The 15,049-nt window shown below is 42.8% G+C and overlaps 2 protein-coding genes across 2 annotated transcripts; both read right to left on the bottom strand.

Moving 5' to 3' along the window:
• Positions 1 to 226: 226 nt before the first annotated feature.
• LOC108875894 (zona pellucida sperm-binding protein 4) lies at positions 227 to 5,392 on the bottom strand. The gene is made up of 12 exons (XM_018665082.2): positions 5,194 to 5,392; positions 4,785 to 4,912; positions 4,588 to 4,684; positions 4,346 to 4,468; positions 3,865 to 4,037; positions 3,225 to 3,322; positions 2,675 to 2,802; positions 2,233 to 2,413; positions 1,837 to 1,981; positions 633 to 709; positions 369 to 418; positions 227 to 274 (listed from the first exon to the last, which is right to left on the bottom strand). The coding sequence occupies exons 1-10, from the start codon at positions 5,390 to 5,392 to the stop codon at positions 635 to 637; spliced, it is 1,347 nt and encodes a 448-aa protein (XP_018520598.2). The 3' UTR covers positions 227 to 274; positions 369 to 418; positions 633 to 634.
• Positions 5,200 to 10,551, bottom strand: LOC127138932 (uncharacterized). Its single transcript, XM_018665081.2, has 8 exons — positions 10,083 to 10,551; positions 9,792 to 9,950; positions 9,236 to 9,354; positions 8,966 to 9,149; positions 8,738 to 8,850; positions 7,275 to 8,653; positions 6,668 to 6,792; positions 5,200 to 5,437 (listed from the first exon to the last, which is right to left on the bottom strand). Exons 1-7 carry the CDS (start codon positions 10,498 to 10,500, stop codon positions 6,723 to 6,725), a joined length of 2,442 nt encoding a protein of 813 aa, XP_018520597.1. The 5' UTR covers positions 10,501 to 10,551; the 3' UTR covers positions 5,200 to 5,437; positions 6,668 to 6,722.
• Between the last annotated feature and the right edge of the window lie 4,498 nt (positions 10,552 to 15,049).

The following is a 15,049-nucleotide window of genomic DNA, read 5'->3' on the forward strand; positions in this document are numbered from 1 at the left end:
ACATTGGTTATATGCAAAACCTCCTACTTTTACTGATGTGAACATACTGTATGTTCAACATGAAGGGCAACAAAGAAGGCCAGTCTGAGTCTCAGCACGGCTCAGTCCACAAGGGCCAAGTGTTCATGTAAACAATGCTGCCTGCCTTTTTTTGACAGAGTGTCACTTCCTGCTGTAAAACCAAGTGGCTGTGAGCTTTGGAACAAAAACATACACACACCCTCTGTGTCCTTTAAGAGCTTTTATTGGTGGTTAAGTGAGAGATGTCTGAGGCCTGAAAAAAAGAAAACAGAGGAGGTATATTCAGAGTGGAAGTGTAATGTTGGTGTATTTCAACAGGAGCTCAGCACAGTTATAGTACTACTTACCAGATCATCATCTTCATCTCAACCAACTTCAAGCATTTTCCATGTCGTAACTGAAAAACAGGAAATGGATCAGTGTTAATAAATAATTCAAAACTCTCCTCATTACTAAATCATTGTCCTGCTGTCATATGGAACTGAAGCCACTACACGCTCTCAGGCTGTTTTCAGTGTAATGAGACTCATTCATGGGTGTTTTCATGTGATCTTCCAGAGTTCACGAGGGTGTGGCGGGTGATTTGAGGACAGTGAGCTAATTTTCCTCACCGTCACTGGCCAAAGCATCCCTCGACACAAGGTCCGTCACGTGGTGAGCAGATTTCAGTCGAACACATGAAGTAGATCTGAGAGGTGAAAGCAGAGCAGGATTAGATGTAGCGTCCGGTCTCCAGAGTGAGCACAATGTACTATGACAAACAGCTGCTGGCAATTGAGATTTGGCCAGAATTTGCAGTTTACAAAATGGCCTCTCCACATCTCCTCGTAATGAATGCTGACTTGAGATTTAGAGATACAGCTGTAAATGGTTTCATTTTCCACTACATGCTTTTGCTGAGTAAAGCGATAAACTGTGTGAATTTGCAGTGGGAACAGACGCTTTCACAAATTTACATTCACTTGACAAAATTAGACAAGGGGTCTAAATGCCAACTGCCACCCAAAGATAAGACTTTATTAATTACCAGGGAGCAAATTCATAAGCAGTCTGGGCAGACAGCTGCACATCATACTTTTTCTTTCCTTGTTGCAACACATAAAAACTGTAGAGAAAGTATGCTTAAAGCAACAATTTGACATTAAAAGGGAATAGGATTATTTGCCTTCCTGCAGAGATTTAGATGAGAAGATTGATGCCACTCTTGTATCAGTAAAATATGGCACAACAGCCTGTAGCCAATTAGCGTAGTTTGAAAGGAAAACAACTTGCCTGGCTCTGTCTAAAAGGAACAAACACCCTCCTACCAGCACTTTATAACCCCCGTAAAACCACAGCTTGTAATTCTGACACTTCAGTTTTGTACAGATTAACTTAAGATACCATGTGTTAATTAGCGAGCTTTAGAGGTGGTTGCAACCAGATCTGTCACCTCTGGACAGACCCAGGCTAGCCGTTTCCCCCTGTTTTCAGTGTTTATGCTAAGCTAAGCTAGGCATCTCCTGGCTACAGCTTCATGTTTATCTTACAAACATGAGTGGCACCAATCTTCTCATTCAACTCTTGGCAAAATTCTCCAAAACATCTAACTACTTCATTAAATATTGTCGCATATGATTTTTTACCATGTCACAGTAGACCACTTCAAGCAGACGACTAGTTCAGAGTCTGCATGATAAGATCAAAATTATTACTACTGTAAAATGTCTAAAAAAAAAAAAAAAGTAAAAGAACATAATTAATACAGCTAGAGGTCTCTAATATCGCCCTCCCCACCATTATCTATAGAATTTAAAGGTCTCTTCTCATCCTTACCTCTTCATCTGGGTCTTTGAACTCACCATCAGGAAGGAACTGGAAGGTGCTGATAGTAAAGCGGCGGGTATGACCCTGCGGAAAGGGTGGTGGAGGATCAGACAGCACAGCTTGCTGCGGGGCTGGATCCAAAGGGTTGGGACATCTAGAGAGTAACATTGGATTAGTATGCCAACCAGATAAGAGGACAACAAACAATAAAATATACTTCCCTTCACATTCCCTGTTCTACTTTGAGTTTAAAAAAAAAAACCAAACACTAGAAATGTGATATTTGTGTACAGTAAATCTTCACTTCTGTTCCATCCACAATATCTCCCTCCTCTGCTGAGCTCAGTTTTTTGTTTTTGTTTTTCTTCTTGATGTTCACTTCACACAGAAGTTGTTTCAACGTACCCGTTGTAAAGCAGCACCCACACAGATTTTCCAGAGCGGGGGTAGGCCACACAGAAGTGCACCAGCAGCACCAAACTGGGATCTGGGGCGTTAAGCAGCCGCACTTCCAGGTAGAGGGGTTTCCCCAGGAGTATCTGCAGGGGCTGGTGATACTGAGGGTAGTAGCTGCTGTACTGAGCGTCTGGGACAAGAGGAGGTGTATTGGAATAACTGGAGATCATAATAGCAACTTTCACCCACTCAAAATGAGGAGGGAATTCCCCTACAGCTGATCAGCAGAGGTTTGAAGCATTGGTATGGTTCTGAGATTTGTTGTTCAGTTATCAGTTTCCATCCATCTAGACTGGAGTAAACTTGAGTTCTCAGAGACAAAAAAGGCACAAAATATTCTCTTTTAAGTTATACAAAGCAGCTGTTAAGTCTTGAAATAAAGACCATTTACCTTTGGCAATCCTGAGCTGCACTCCGAATACTCCCTGGGTCTGAACTCTAGGTCCAAGGGTAGGAGTTTTAACCAGGTAGCTCACTGTCAGAACGGTGCCCGGCTGAAACCGGCACTCCACCAACAACCTGAGTATGAGACAGAAAACATGGTAATGGAAATCTATGCATAAATGATGGTTGAAAATAAAAGCTGACAGGAAATACCGGGAGAGAGAAGGAGAATGATGACAACAATCCTGTGCTAGAATTTAATTGTGGTGATTAAAACATCACCAGATCTCTATGGTATAGTATAAGTATACGTTTTTAAAAAAAAGGTCAGTGTCAGTTAATCTTTAGTAAAATAACAGAGCTTGTATGAGTTGTTTCAAACCAATCACTACAAAAATATCAGGCCTAAAAATCAGTTTTGGTAGTTTTATCTTATGAACATTCTTCAGCACTATGAAATGGAGTGACTGAGCTTATCTGGTTTAATGTTTTGTCAAAATCAAATCTCTGCATCCCCCTCCATCCTACACTGATAATCAAAAGCAACATGCTCTGACCTGACAGGGGAATCTCTTGTGATGGTACCATAGTTGAGGCTGATTGCTTGAACCTTGTTAATGACCTCCACCATGTAGATCAACGTTTTCCCCACTGTCTGTCAGGACAGAATTGGACATGCAAGATAGTATAAGTAATAACTTGGGATAGGTCACTTAAAGGATAACACCAGGGTTATTCTGTATTTTTCTGTTGATCAATAAATCCCACCACAAGAGCCAAACCAGTCTGTCTCTCAATATGTCCTGATTTCCCTGCCCTGCCTTTTACACAACCCCAAGTCCATTGGTTCCCACTGAAGAAAAAAAAAATGGGTCAGTTAATCAAAATAAACTACAGTAGCTGTGTTCAATGTAATAAAGGAAGCACTGTGCTTCAAACATGTGTTTTAATTATTTTTGGATGGAGGTCTGTGGCACAAAGGAAAAAGCTATATCAGACGGTGTTTACTCAGGCAATACTTTGAGGATCAGTTCATTGTTTATTTTGTTCTTTTAATAGTATTCGTTGACTATATGATAAACATGGACAATCTAGCTGAACGATCCATGAACTGAAACAGACAGCCCAAACACACCAGCAGACTTCTTCTTCAATTCAACAATATTCTGAGGAAGGTGTTCATTTATTAGAGCTCACCACTCTGCGCGCCCCGCAGCCATCCATTGGGATCTTGAATAAGGCGTAGTCAGGAGTCACTCTCTGAGGTGTGCAGGTGGAGTTGCTGGCAGCAACAAGCAGGGCAGGGGATAGAGGGGGCTCCGTGAGGGAGGCAGGCACGGAGAAGACAAAGTGGCGGTCAATAGTGCACTCTGGAGGAGGACACACACACACACACACGCACACGCACACGCACATAGATACGCATGCACAGTTATGTAAAGGTCAGATGAACAAAAGGTCAGAAATCTCAGGAGGCAATTGATAATGAGACCCAAGGTATCTTATACCCTTTTCACATTCTGTGTCACTGCCAGCTTGAATCATGCTGTGCTGGCCCTGAATATGCCTCTTCACACATCCAGCAGCTGTAGTGCTTACATTTCCGTACCCAAAACGGCTCAACTGTACTCAGCTAAGTGGCGTGAAAATGCCAGTGGGGACACAAACTGCAGCTCACCATCCATGGGGTAGTAGCAGGCAGGGGGGTGCTTGCTGAAGCAGCAGCCCATGGAGAGGCACTGTGGCTGGGATACAGACGCCGATCCGCAGGGGAGACGCTGTTCGCTGGGAAGGTTGCACTCTGTGGGACAGCACGACAAATGTCAGCCGCACGGTTAAAATAACTCTGAATGGCCTGGAGAAAACACCCTTTGGCGAACTGAATAGCCTTTCAGAGGTGTAAACATAAAATCTATCTACCTTGTCCGAACCCTGGGATGACAACTGGACAGGAAAACTGAGCCTCCCTTCTCCCATTTACTGTCATGTAAACAACAGCGACGATGTACATTTTACCCTTTTAGAGAGAAATGTTTATACAAGAGTTAATAGGTAAAGCAAATGGTCAATTATACAAAAGGTCATGTGCTCAGTGTGAAATCTGAGTCAATACTTGCCTGCACACTCATGTGGCAGCGTGAGTGTAACTGGAGGCTCAAATGGATTTTGCCATCTTTGCCTATGCTCGCAGAATACCCACAGTGCTTCGGGGCATCCTGGAGGTCCATCTGGTTCCCTTTGATGTCTGAAAAAGTACATGTGGAAACATACAATTTTTGTGTGGACTTTAAATGGCACAATTACAGCTCTCAGCATGGTGAGGACAAGAGTTTTAAGTGTAGCCCAGTCAAAACAAAAAAACGAAACTTCCCCCCACACATACACACACACACCCAACCCCCATTCAACAGAACACCAGAGCAGCGCCCCTGAAGTAAAGTTAAATTCAACTCATGCGGCGCTGATGGCAACCATATGCACCTGGAACATATAGACCAACATACACAAACACACACATATACACACCTTTAATGAGAATTCCAGAGATGGGACCAGAAGGGAGCTCCACAGTCATCTGATGGGCGGAGCAGATGACTCTAGGCTTCGGGACAGGAGAGAAGGTGGTGCTGGGTGGGGTAGGGGAGACAGGTAGGGTAACTGGTGCAGGAATTTCAGGGGTACTTTTATACGGGCATTGCAGATCCAGAGTCCTATACTGTGCCATGGACAAGTCCCAAAACCTCAGAGGTAAGGAAATGGTTGTGGGAGTCTACAGAAAGAGAGAGAGAGAGATCAATAAAGTCAGTATGAACAACCATGCATGGTTTCCAGCTCCTGTATTTAAAAATAGTCCATGAGTTGTGGTCAATTCACAAAAAAAAAAAACCTGTTCTTACCAGTTGGGTTGCACAGTCCATAAAAAAAACTCCACCCAGTACAGATGCATGCAGAGCAAGAGCAAATGCTGCATATAGTCCATATGGGATTCATCGTAAATATGTGCTGCTGACTGGGAAGAATGGCTCATCTGTGTTCCATATACAACCAGGACTGGTGTCATAAATTGCTGCAGTGACAACCCGAGTGGTACGAACCACCAGCGTCAGCAGTCCAAGATAATTTTACACTGTGGGGTGCCATTGTATTGGACTGCATTATGGCATTTTTTTATTTTCTCCACCCATTTATATACAGTATGGAGCAAAAGTTTAAGACACTATAGAGGTTTAAATTCTTCCATAATGCAATGCCACCAGGGGGAGGCATGATAGGTCCCAAATTCATTCTGCAGCGTGACGACAACCAACCCCAAACACACACAGCCAGAGTCATAAAGAACTATCCTCAGCAACAAGAAGAACAAGAAGTCAACAGATGGTCTGGCCTCCACAGAGCCCTGATCTCAACATCACGGAGGAGACTGACAGACTAAATCCACAAAACAACTGTGGCATGTTCTCAAAGATGCTTGAAACATGAAGTTCTACTTATTTACTGAGCTGAGTCTGTGTCCTCTTCTTCTGTATCCAGTGTTGTACATATGAGTATTATTGTAATTTAAGCTAATGTCTAAATGTGTATAGCTGTTGAATATTGTATTGACACTATCATTGTGTAATCAAGAGTTGATTTGTGGTGTGCATATTTTTATGTGGACCTGAGGACCAGATACAGGAGCCTCTAGGGATCCAAATACATTTAAAAAACACCCATACAAATGTATCTGATATAATGTCTAAAATAAAAAGTTGCATAAATCAACATATAGTATGGTGATATACTACCTTTAACATGCGGCCATGTTCAAGACCAATGTTTGTTATTGTGTTCAAAAAGGCTCTCAATGTCATTTCATCTTCTTCGTGACATCACTAAACCTCATCAAAAGAAACACAATCTTTCATCATCTCTACAAAAACACAGACATGAGTAAAAGTCGAGCAATTATATAAGGATGATGCATTTGGAGGCAGTGACGAAGCATTGTGGAGTATCTCACCCGTGACTGGCTGTGGCAGGCAGGCAGAGGAGAGTGAAGGATTACCCCAGAGCCCTCAGCCATCTGCAGCATGTACCCACACAGTGGAGACACACTGGAGAGGAACAGCCATGTCTTCATTTGGTCTGATGTAAGAATCAGATGATTGTTAGATCTTTGATATTTGTACCAAAGTTAATATACTTTACTTTCAGAAATAAAGGCTAAGATACATGCAGCTATAACTTTAAAATGTTTGATTCAAAAACAAGTCAATATAGTCCGCATTTGAAGTTTGAGGTTATGTACTACTCTACAGTGTCTCTACCTACATGCATTTCAGTATTTGATTTAAAATACATCAAATATAAATGTATTAACCATGTGTATGGATGCTACATTTATTCTTGATGTGTTTCTTCCTGCATAACATCCAAGATTTACTAAGCACTGGGTTTCTGTAGACGGGGGATAAAAATTGTTTACATGGGACCCTGAAGAGACTTTTTTGCTGAGGATAAATCATAGCCGACAACAAATAAAATTTCCAACATCTGGCTCTTTGCAAACGCGTCAAGCTACACTTCTCACTAAAATTAAGAGCTCTTGTGTTTACACAAACACTGACCTCTGACCTGGATGGAGTCTGGGTGAGCAAAAGGCAGGAAGACAACCATCCTCCCCATCAGACACTGGAGACGAGGCATCTGTGTAGCGGGTACTGTCGTAGTTGTGGTGGTGGGAGTTGGAGTAGTAGTAGTAGTGGTGGGTTTTTTGTGGTAGTGGTGGGTTTTTTGTGGTCATTGGTGGTTGAATCTCTGGATACTGAGGCACAGGAGGATAAGGTGGGTGGTAGTGTGGAGGGTAGAAAGGATGATGATAATAGGGATGGTAGGGGTAAGAGTAGTAGCTACAAATGGTGTGAGTGTAAGGGGGGCAGGTGGGCTGTGGATCCACTGGTGTCTGAGGTTCCTGAGGAATGGTTTGAGGTTTCTCTTTGGCAGGCGGTGGAGGTGTGGGTGGAGGGAAGTAAATGGGTCCTTGGGGGTAAAAATGGCCAGAGGGATAGCTGGGACTGACGGGTTGTTTGGGAGCCATCATATTAGTGGTAGGGGGTGGAGCGGTAGTAGGATGTGAAGCAGACGGCGGCTGCACCTCAACACCAGGTTTTATGTATGAAACTGGCCCATAAGGATAATAAGAGCCATAGAAACTGGGTGGATAAAAAGGACCGACTTGGTACTGTGGACCAACAGGCTGTTTTGGTGGAGAGGGGGGAGGGGAGGAAGATGAGCTGGGAGGGAGAGGAGCAGGTGCTTGAGTCACTGATGCTGCAGTGGGTGCAGGATAGTAAGGCACTTGAAGATGATACTGAGGGTAGTAAGGATGTGCTGGAGGTCTGGGTGGCAGGGTAGCTGGAGGAACAGTGGTAGTGGTAGTTTTTTGAGTCATAGGGGTCGGAGCTGTAGGGACTGCAGGGTAGTAGAATGGCACATGGGGGTAATACAGAGCAGATGGATACTGGGAAGGGCCAAGAGGTAATTTAGAAACTTGATGGGAATAACTATCCTGCTCTGGGCTAAGATTTGGGGCAGATGTAGCTTGTACCACCACAGACGGCTGGTAAGGAGGGGAAGGGTATTTTGGGTGCTCTCCAGGAGAGTAGGGGAACTTGCCAGGCCCCATGGGATTGAGGGATAACTGCTCCTGCTGCTGCTGGGGCTGGGGTCCAGGAGGACTGCCTGGAGTGGGCTGGTGGGGGCGGACAGGTTGTGCACCAGGAGGGTAGACCTGGGGAAGCTGGGGGTACTGGAGCCCAGGGTATGGGTCATAGGGGTAGTCTGGAAGTTGAGCAACCTGCTCCGTGGTCGGAGGTTGAGGAGGGGGAGGAGGAGGGGAACTGGGTGCAGGGCTAACAGGATTTGGGACGTAGGGAAACTGAGGACTGACTGGACAGGAGAGGATGTATTCCTGATCATCTAATATAAGATGGAGATGCAGTCCTTCCTGTAAAAAGAAACATCAAATAAAAACATTATTGGTACAACCCAGCAACCTGCAACAACAAGGAACTAAAATTAGACAACTTACTCTGTTAGTGATACAAGAAGCAGTGTAGAAGATGAAGAAGGTGAGCTCATCAGGTTCAGAGTGGACACGATACGCACACTCTTCAGATACAAATGGACCCCAGCCTCCATTCACTGTAAAGCAGATTACATTGTCTCATTCAGTTAATAAAGTCAAAAGCATTAAAAAGCACTAAAAATGTAATTTATCAAACATCTCCGCATTAAACCCCCATGAAAGCCAACCTACCTACGACTCCCAGCAGTGGTATATCCTGCTCCTGTCCATGAATCTGCACCGCCATGCCATAGGGGGAGCAGAAGACTGAGGGGGCAGAGAGGGAGAGAGAGGGGGCAGGAGTGGACATCAGCACCGGGCAGGAAAGCTTTAGAGGGCTGCCCCACCACAACATGGGCAACACATAACTGCCATTCTGACAGAAGGAAAAAAAAACAAGGGGATGAATACGAGACATGCCACCAGATAATGGTGGAGATATAACATAGGTGCTGTTGGTACCTCCTGAGTAATGTAACATGCATCATAAGGCACCATCATCTCAAGGTCACTCCATGACGTCCTCACTGAGTACCTGCAGTATGGAGGTAACTGGAAGAGGGAGATGGGGGACGCGCCCTCTGGAAAGAGAAAATGTTGAACAGATGATTTTAGAGCTCAAACAATTGGACAATTAATTGATCAACAGAAAATAAACTATTAAATGAAAAGATTAATTGTTAAAGCATTCATCAAGCTTAAATATCAAATATTTACTGGTTCTTGCTTTATAGTTGTGTTGATTTACTTTTGTTCTTTGCTTTAGATCACTGTATTTGAGTATCTTTGAATTTTAGATTGTTGGTTACACATAATCAGCAATGACAACTATATCCTGTGTTCTGGGGAATTGCAATTTCCCACAATTTTCTGATAATTTACAGCATAAACAATTAACCAGGTTAATTGATTTCCTTTCCCTCCATCCATCCACCCAATCTGGCCGTTAAGCCTATATCAACAGGGCACCAGTTCAAACACCTTTGTCACCTCCAGAAGAAATATTGTGTTATCTTACCTCTGTCCACTAACAGATGTGTCAGTCCTTGTCCTGAGGCAGTGAAGGTCATGACATTTTCATCACACTGAACCAAAGGCCTCATAGCCAGCCACTCAGACAAATGTGGACTGGAGTCAAATGTTGGACCCAAAACCTTCCCCTGGACTCCATGGAAACCTAAAGGATATAAAACAGCATAGGGGTAGGAGGATTGGGTTGTTTTAGCCTCTGCTGCTCCCTATCAAAGCACTCAATACACTTGTAATCCGTATTCCCGTACACCTGTAAAATTATGCGGAATTCGTTAACCTGTAAAATCTGCTTGATATCCGTCCTTGTAGTCTGAAGCTGGGGCCCTTCGCTCGGTGCTGATGTTACCAAATGTCCAAGACAAGCTGCTGGGTGCAGAACTGCTGCTAGTTTCATCAAGTTTCGGTACAGTGATATATGGAAGTGGCTCCCCGGGAAAGGGAGCAGATTCAGGACGAAAACCCTGGAGACCCGGCTGGATGGTTTTGCGCAGATCCGCGCCCCGGATAACCTCTTCAACCAGGTGCCACTTTTCCTGCTGAACGTCCTTAAGTTGTTTGGTCTTTTCCCACCTGGTCGCTGTCGACTCATCCCCCCAGTGTCCTAAACTCACCGACTGACAAACTCGAGACGTGTAAAAATAAAGCGTTACCACAAATAAAAACAAAGTTCTATCTCTTTTCTGCTTGCAAGACATCGCCGGAATGTGATGCTTTTTTGCTCACATGCGCACAGAGGCGTCACCTGAACATGAGGCCGATCAATTAAGAGTCATCAAGCGCGGACCAATCACAGACCTACAACTGCACAGACGATAAGGCAGCACAAGAAGGATTATGAAGTCTGTGACCACAGACTAACGAAGTAACTCTTGGAGTTGATCTTTTAATTATCATAATGACACCCACTTCAGTTCTCATGAGTAGTTAGTTCAGTTAAAACGTGTTAACACATTTGTAGTCTGCTCTGTAGTTATGTGCAGTTTAATGCATAGGAAAAACCAACACCACGGTACTGTTACTCTTCTTCAAATGTGGCAGCTATACGAAGTTAAGCAGGCCAGCTTTTTATCAAAAACATCACACAGTTGTTAGTATCACAAGCTGCCAAATCTTGTTGGACCTCTGCCAGTTGTTGTATTACAACATCTGATAGTCATAAATCTGCAGAAACAAACATGAACAGTACTGTATTTTATTGAAAATCAGCCAATCAAACCTTCTGCTATTTTCCCAGCTGATGAAGCGAGGAGGGAGGACTCTTGATCGTCGACATCTTGTGGGGTGAGTGGTTTTGTGCCGGAAGGCGGTGGCTGTTTTGATGCTGAAGTTTCGTCTGAGATGACTGGTTCCTTGTCACCAGTTACAGATGTCTGCTAGTTGTGACATGTGAACATTTCAGCTAGTGAGTATTGAGCAATTCAGCAATAAAAAAAAAAAACAACAATCTTATATCTCATGACCTCTTGTGAAGCTCCTGAGCTGTGGGAACCACAGCTGACGAAGAAATTGGCTAAAAGTGACAGTTACAGACCAACATGGCATTTTTGAGGTGGAAGAATGAAAGGTGAAGGGACAAACCCGTATGTCCGGGGGCGATCGAGAAGCCTCTGGAATTGATCTGAAAAGCTGTGACTTTTGTGACTTAAATGCTGCAGTGACGGCTGTGGTAATGTTGGATGTTATGGGAGTGTGCAGCAAGACTTCAAAGGGAATCGGGCAGAGTTGGGAGCTGGGGAATGTGGTTTATGAAGGATTTGTTGTGGGAAGACATGAGCTGTCTGTATAACAACTTCAGCACAGTATTGTTGTATGAATGGATGGATTTGTGTTTGAGATAGCTTGTGTTTAGTGGTAGGATGTCCCCATTTTACAGCCTGTTAAGAGGATATATAGGCAGATACGAAAACGTCCCAAGTAAGAAATAAGATTATTGTCAGTATCTATTCCTGAAATATTTCACTATCTTAAACATGGTCCTCTCTGCAGCAGCTACTTCTGTCTAATATCTTTCCAATGGACTGCACAATGGATGTTAGATTGTACTTTCTGCAGAGGCCCACATGTTGTGACAGGAATAGAAAACTCCACTGACTCAGAAGTGGTGCACAAGAGGGAACTAGCGCTGCTCAGCACCCACTCACCGTTCACTGTGAGGATATGACAAACCATTAGGGGTCAGATATAATGGTTTCAATCTTGACTTCTATTCAGACTTACTGCCGGGAGAAAATACTTTACCAAGTCTATTCCCACACCCTCTGACAATAATACAGCTCTTGAATGATTTTCATCTCAGCAGCACTATAATAAAAACAGAGATGTACACTAATGGCTCTATCAGCGCCCAGTCAGCGTTGCACATTGTTATGTAACGCAGAACTTGCGAGGAGTTTATTCACCCTAAAGGAGATATTTGCTTTCAATGGGTCTGATCCACAGATAGTAGATTTGAACAAAACTTAGCCCCAGTCTGTGCCTCTCATGTCTCACTGTTACATTTGAGCCTCAGAGCTAAGCATCCAATTTTTATACAGCTGTTTTGTAGGTATTTCCAGAATCCTCAAAGACTCTTTTAATAATCAGGCTGTAAAAGAGATATCAGAATAATATATAAAACCATGAATCTTACTGCACTACATTCATCTGACATAGACACTGGTTACTTTACAAATTAAGATTGTGCACACAAAACGTGCAGAGAACTAATGCAATTTAATTGTACTTTAAGCACATTTTGTTGATTATAGTTATATAGTTTTACTTAAATAAGATTTTGGATGCAGGATTTTTACTTGTAACAAAATATTTTCAGGTGTGGTATTACTACTTCTACTTAAGTAAAGGATCTGAATATTTCTTCCACCATTGTAGTTACCTAACCCAAACAAAGATGGCTGCCAGAAATGACATATCTCCTTGCTCAATTTGTGTAACATGAACAAAAACTGGATCGATTTATTGAGCATATTTCTAAGTTTCGTTCCAGTATTTTATATTTTCAAACAAAGTGGCTTGTTAACAGTATCATCTCTAAAGATGGTTTGATCCATTGATGATACCTCACAAACAACTGTATGAGAACGGAGCCTGCAGTGCAGATCCATGCCAAACCACAGGAAAATGTATTCCTCTTCCTGTTTTACTTAAATCATGGGAGCTGCACATACTGTACCTTCCCTGCTTTCAGGGTGTTTGACTCCCCATATTATTGTACCACACACAAATGAACTGAGTGGGAAAATGTCAGTGTAATTTATAATCCTGATATATTCCCAGGTTAGGCTGCTCACACTGAGTGAATCTGTACTGTCAACAGATGAGGGAGTGGTCAGTGAAAGAGCAAAGGAAGCAATTACAGTATCTATCTTCAACCCACCTCCAGGAGTATAAGGCAGCCTTTGTAGTACTCAGATCAGGACTTCCTCAGTCCATGTGGTCTTCACTGAGAGGCCTCAGCCTGAGGGTCGATAAAGCAGAGGCAGAGATGAGCTGAGCTCTGGCAGGAAAAAAAAGACTTTGTAAATATAAAAATACTCTTTTACTGTCCTTCTGTAAAGCTCCTTTGTAGAAATGAGAAGATGCATAATCACTTGAGCTTTCTCTCATCCGAGGCAGGTGATAAAAGGCTTTACCAGATGTGCACTGTCTGCCAAGTAATCCCCTAATAGCATGGTGTTATTTGACTCCAGCCAATAATAACACCTATCTGTTTAGAATATGACAGTCAGCAGCTAAAATGTGACGCTTTGTCTTTATCTTAAGAGTCTAGTATGCTAATTAACTCCATCCTGCCTCTGGTGGCAGCCACCGATAATGTACGTTTTTATTTTTCTGCTCACTCCTACCCTTTTGTGTTCCCATTTAACACCTACAGAGGCGTGCAGGGGAAAAACTAAATGTCTTGTAGTCAGCTTATTAGTTTGTAAATGTCAGAAAAAGGTTCCCTCATGTATTATATGAATTACATTTCCAGTGGAAGCGCAGGCCATCAAACGGCTTGAAAATATTCAGGATTTGAATGTCAGTGTATATATATTTTAATATAATTTTTTATATATTCCTGTTGAAGATATCTACATATTTCCACAGTTACATTTTCATTTACTTGGTGTCTATAAAACGTTTTAGACACAGGTCTGTGTAGTTTAGTACTTCTTCAGGTAGAATGTGAACCCTGGGGGAGATTCAGCTTCGTCTGTTAAAATGGATTTAAAATAAGGAACAAGCAGGGTGAGACTCTGTGATTATGTATGATGTTTATCGTGTAGACACTGTGGTTCATTTCCATATGGGTCTACAGTATTTTGTGAATGCCAGGCTTGCGTTTATCATCCTGATGCAGAAATCTGACTGTCTTGGACAGTGGGAATCTTCACCAACAAACCCAGGCCCCTGTCCACCTTTCAGTTCATTCTATTTCACACAAATCAGAATAAAGTACATGTAAAAATAAATGGGTGAAAATGTGACACCCTTGATAAGCTTCAGAAGCATGTGAATAGGATCCCAGACACATGCTGGTTACACACACTCGACATCTGGCAAAAACTTCTCATCGTCTAATGTGAGGAGATTGACTGAATAATCTCCTGGAAGCTTTCGAAACCTCATCTACACAAGCCAATGTTTTATTTCACTTTTCTATTGCTTGAAAACATGTCACTATTGGAGTGTGACTGCTGCTGAAGAGATGAAGATGTCTCCTCCCAGTTGTCTGGGGCTCAGAGTGCACTGCGCCGCTGTCTACATCACTTCTTAATGTCCCATCATCGAAGGAGTCATTTTATGTGCATAATGAACCGGCAAGTGTGTGAAAACAGCCTGAAAGCACAAGTAAGAGGTATGCTTTTGCTGCTCTGCAAGACATATTTACGCACGACCAAAAAAGATATTTCATTTTTATATGAAAAAGCAGCACAGCAGTAACTGCTGTGGCCACTATAATGAAGTTGAGACACCTAGGTGATCTGTTAAACTAAAACGAATCAGTTTGAAGCAGCCTGCAGGGAAGATATATGAGGAGTAAAGAGAGTAGGAAAGGTGACACATCTGAAGCAGCTTAGGGTGTTAAAAATTCATGTGACAATGAATGATTTTAAAGACTTTAACTCCTCTTTGTGCACAGTTTAGAGTTTGGAGAGGTAGAGGAGGGTGGGACCTGGAGCAGTTTGGTTCGTCTGGACATTTCACAGAGAGAAATTTTTTTTTTTTTTTTTTGAAACTTTATGGGTGGGGCTTGGCGAA

This window comes from Lates calcarifer, linkage group LG5 (genome assembly GCF_001640805.2).
Source record: "Lates calcarifer isolate ASB-BC8 linkage group LG5, TLL_Latcal_v3, whole genome shotgun sequence".
Lineage (NCBI taxonomy): Eukaryota > Metazoa > Chordata > Actinopteri > Centropomidae > Lates > Lates calcarifer.

Excerpts from the sequence above, each read along its gene's own strand:
- LOC127138932 (XM_018665081.2), bottom strand. The coding sequence starts at position 10,500 with ATGTCTTGCAAGCAGAAAAGAGATAGAACTTTGTTTTTATTTGTGGTA. Across the intron at positions 8,851-8,965 it reads ACCACTGCTGGGAGTCGTAG|TGAATGGAGGCTGGGGTCCA; the intron begins GTAGGTTGGCTT and ends TCTGCTTTACAG. Across the intron at positions 8,654-8,737 it reads CTTCTTGTATCACTAACAGA|GAAGGACTGCATCTCCATCT; the intron begins GTAAGTTGTCTA and ends TTCTTTTTACAG.
- LOC108875894 (XM_018665082.2), bottom strand. The coding sequence starts at position 5,392 with ATGGCACAGTATAGGACTCTGGATCTGCAATGCCCGTATAAAAGTACC. Across the intron at positions 4,469-4,587 it reads CATCCCAGGGTTCGGACAAG|AGTGCAACCTTCCCAGCGAA; the intron begins GTAGATAGATTT and ends GCTGTCCCACAG. Across the intron at positions 2,414-2,674 it reads GCAGCTCAGGATTGCCAAAG|ACGCTCAGTACAGCAGCTAC; the intron begins GTAAATGGTCTT and ends CTCTTGTCCCAG.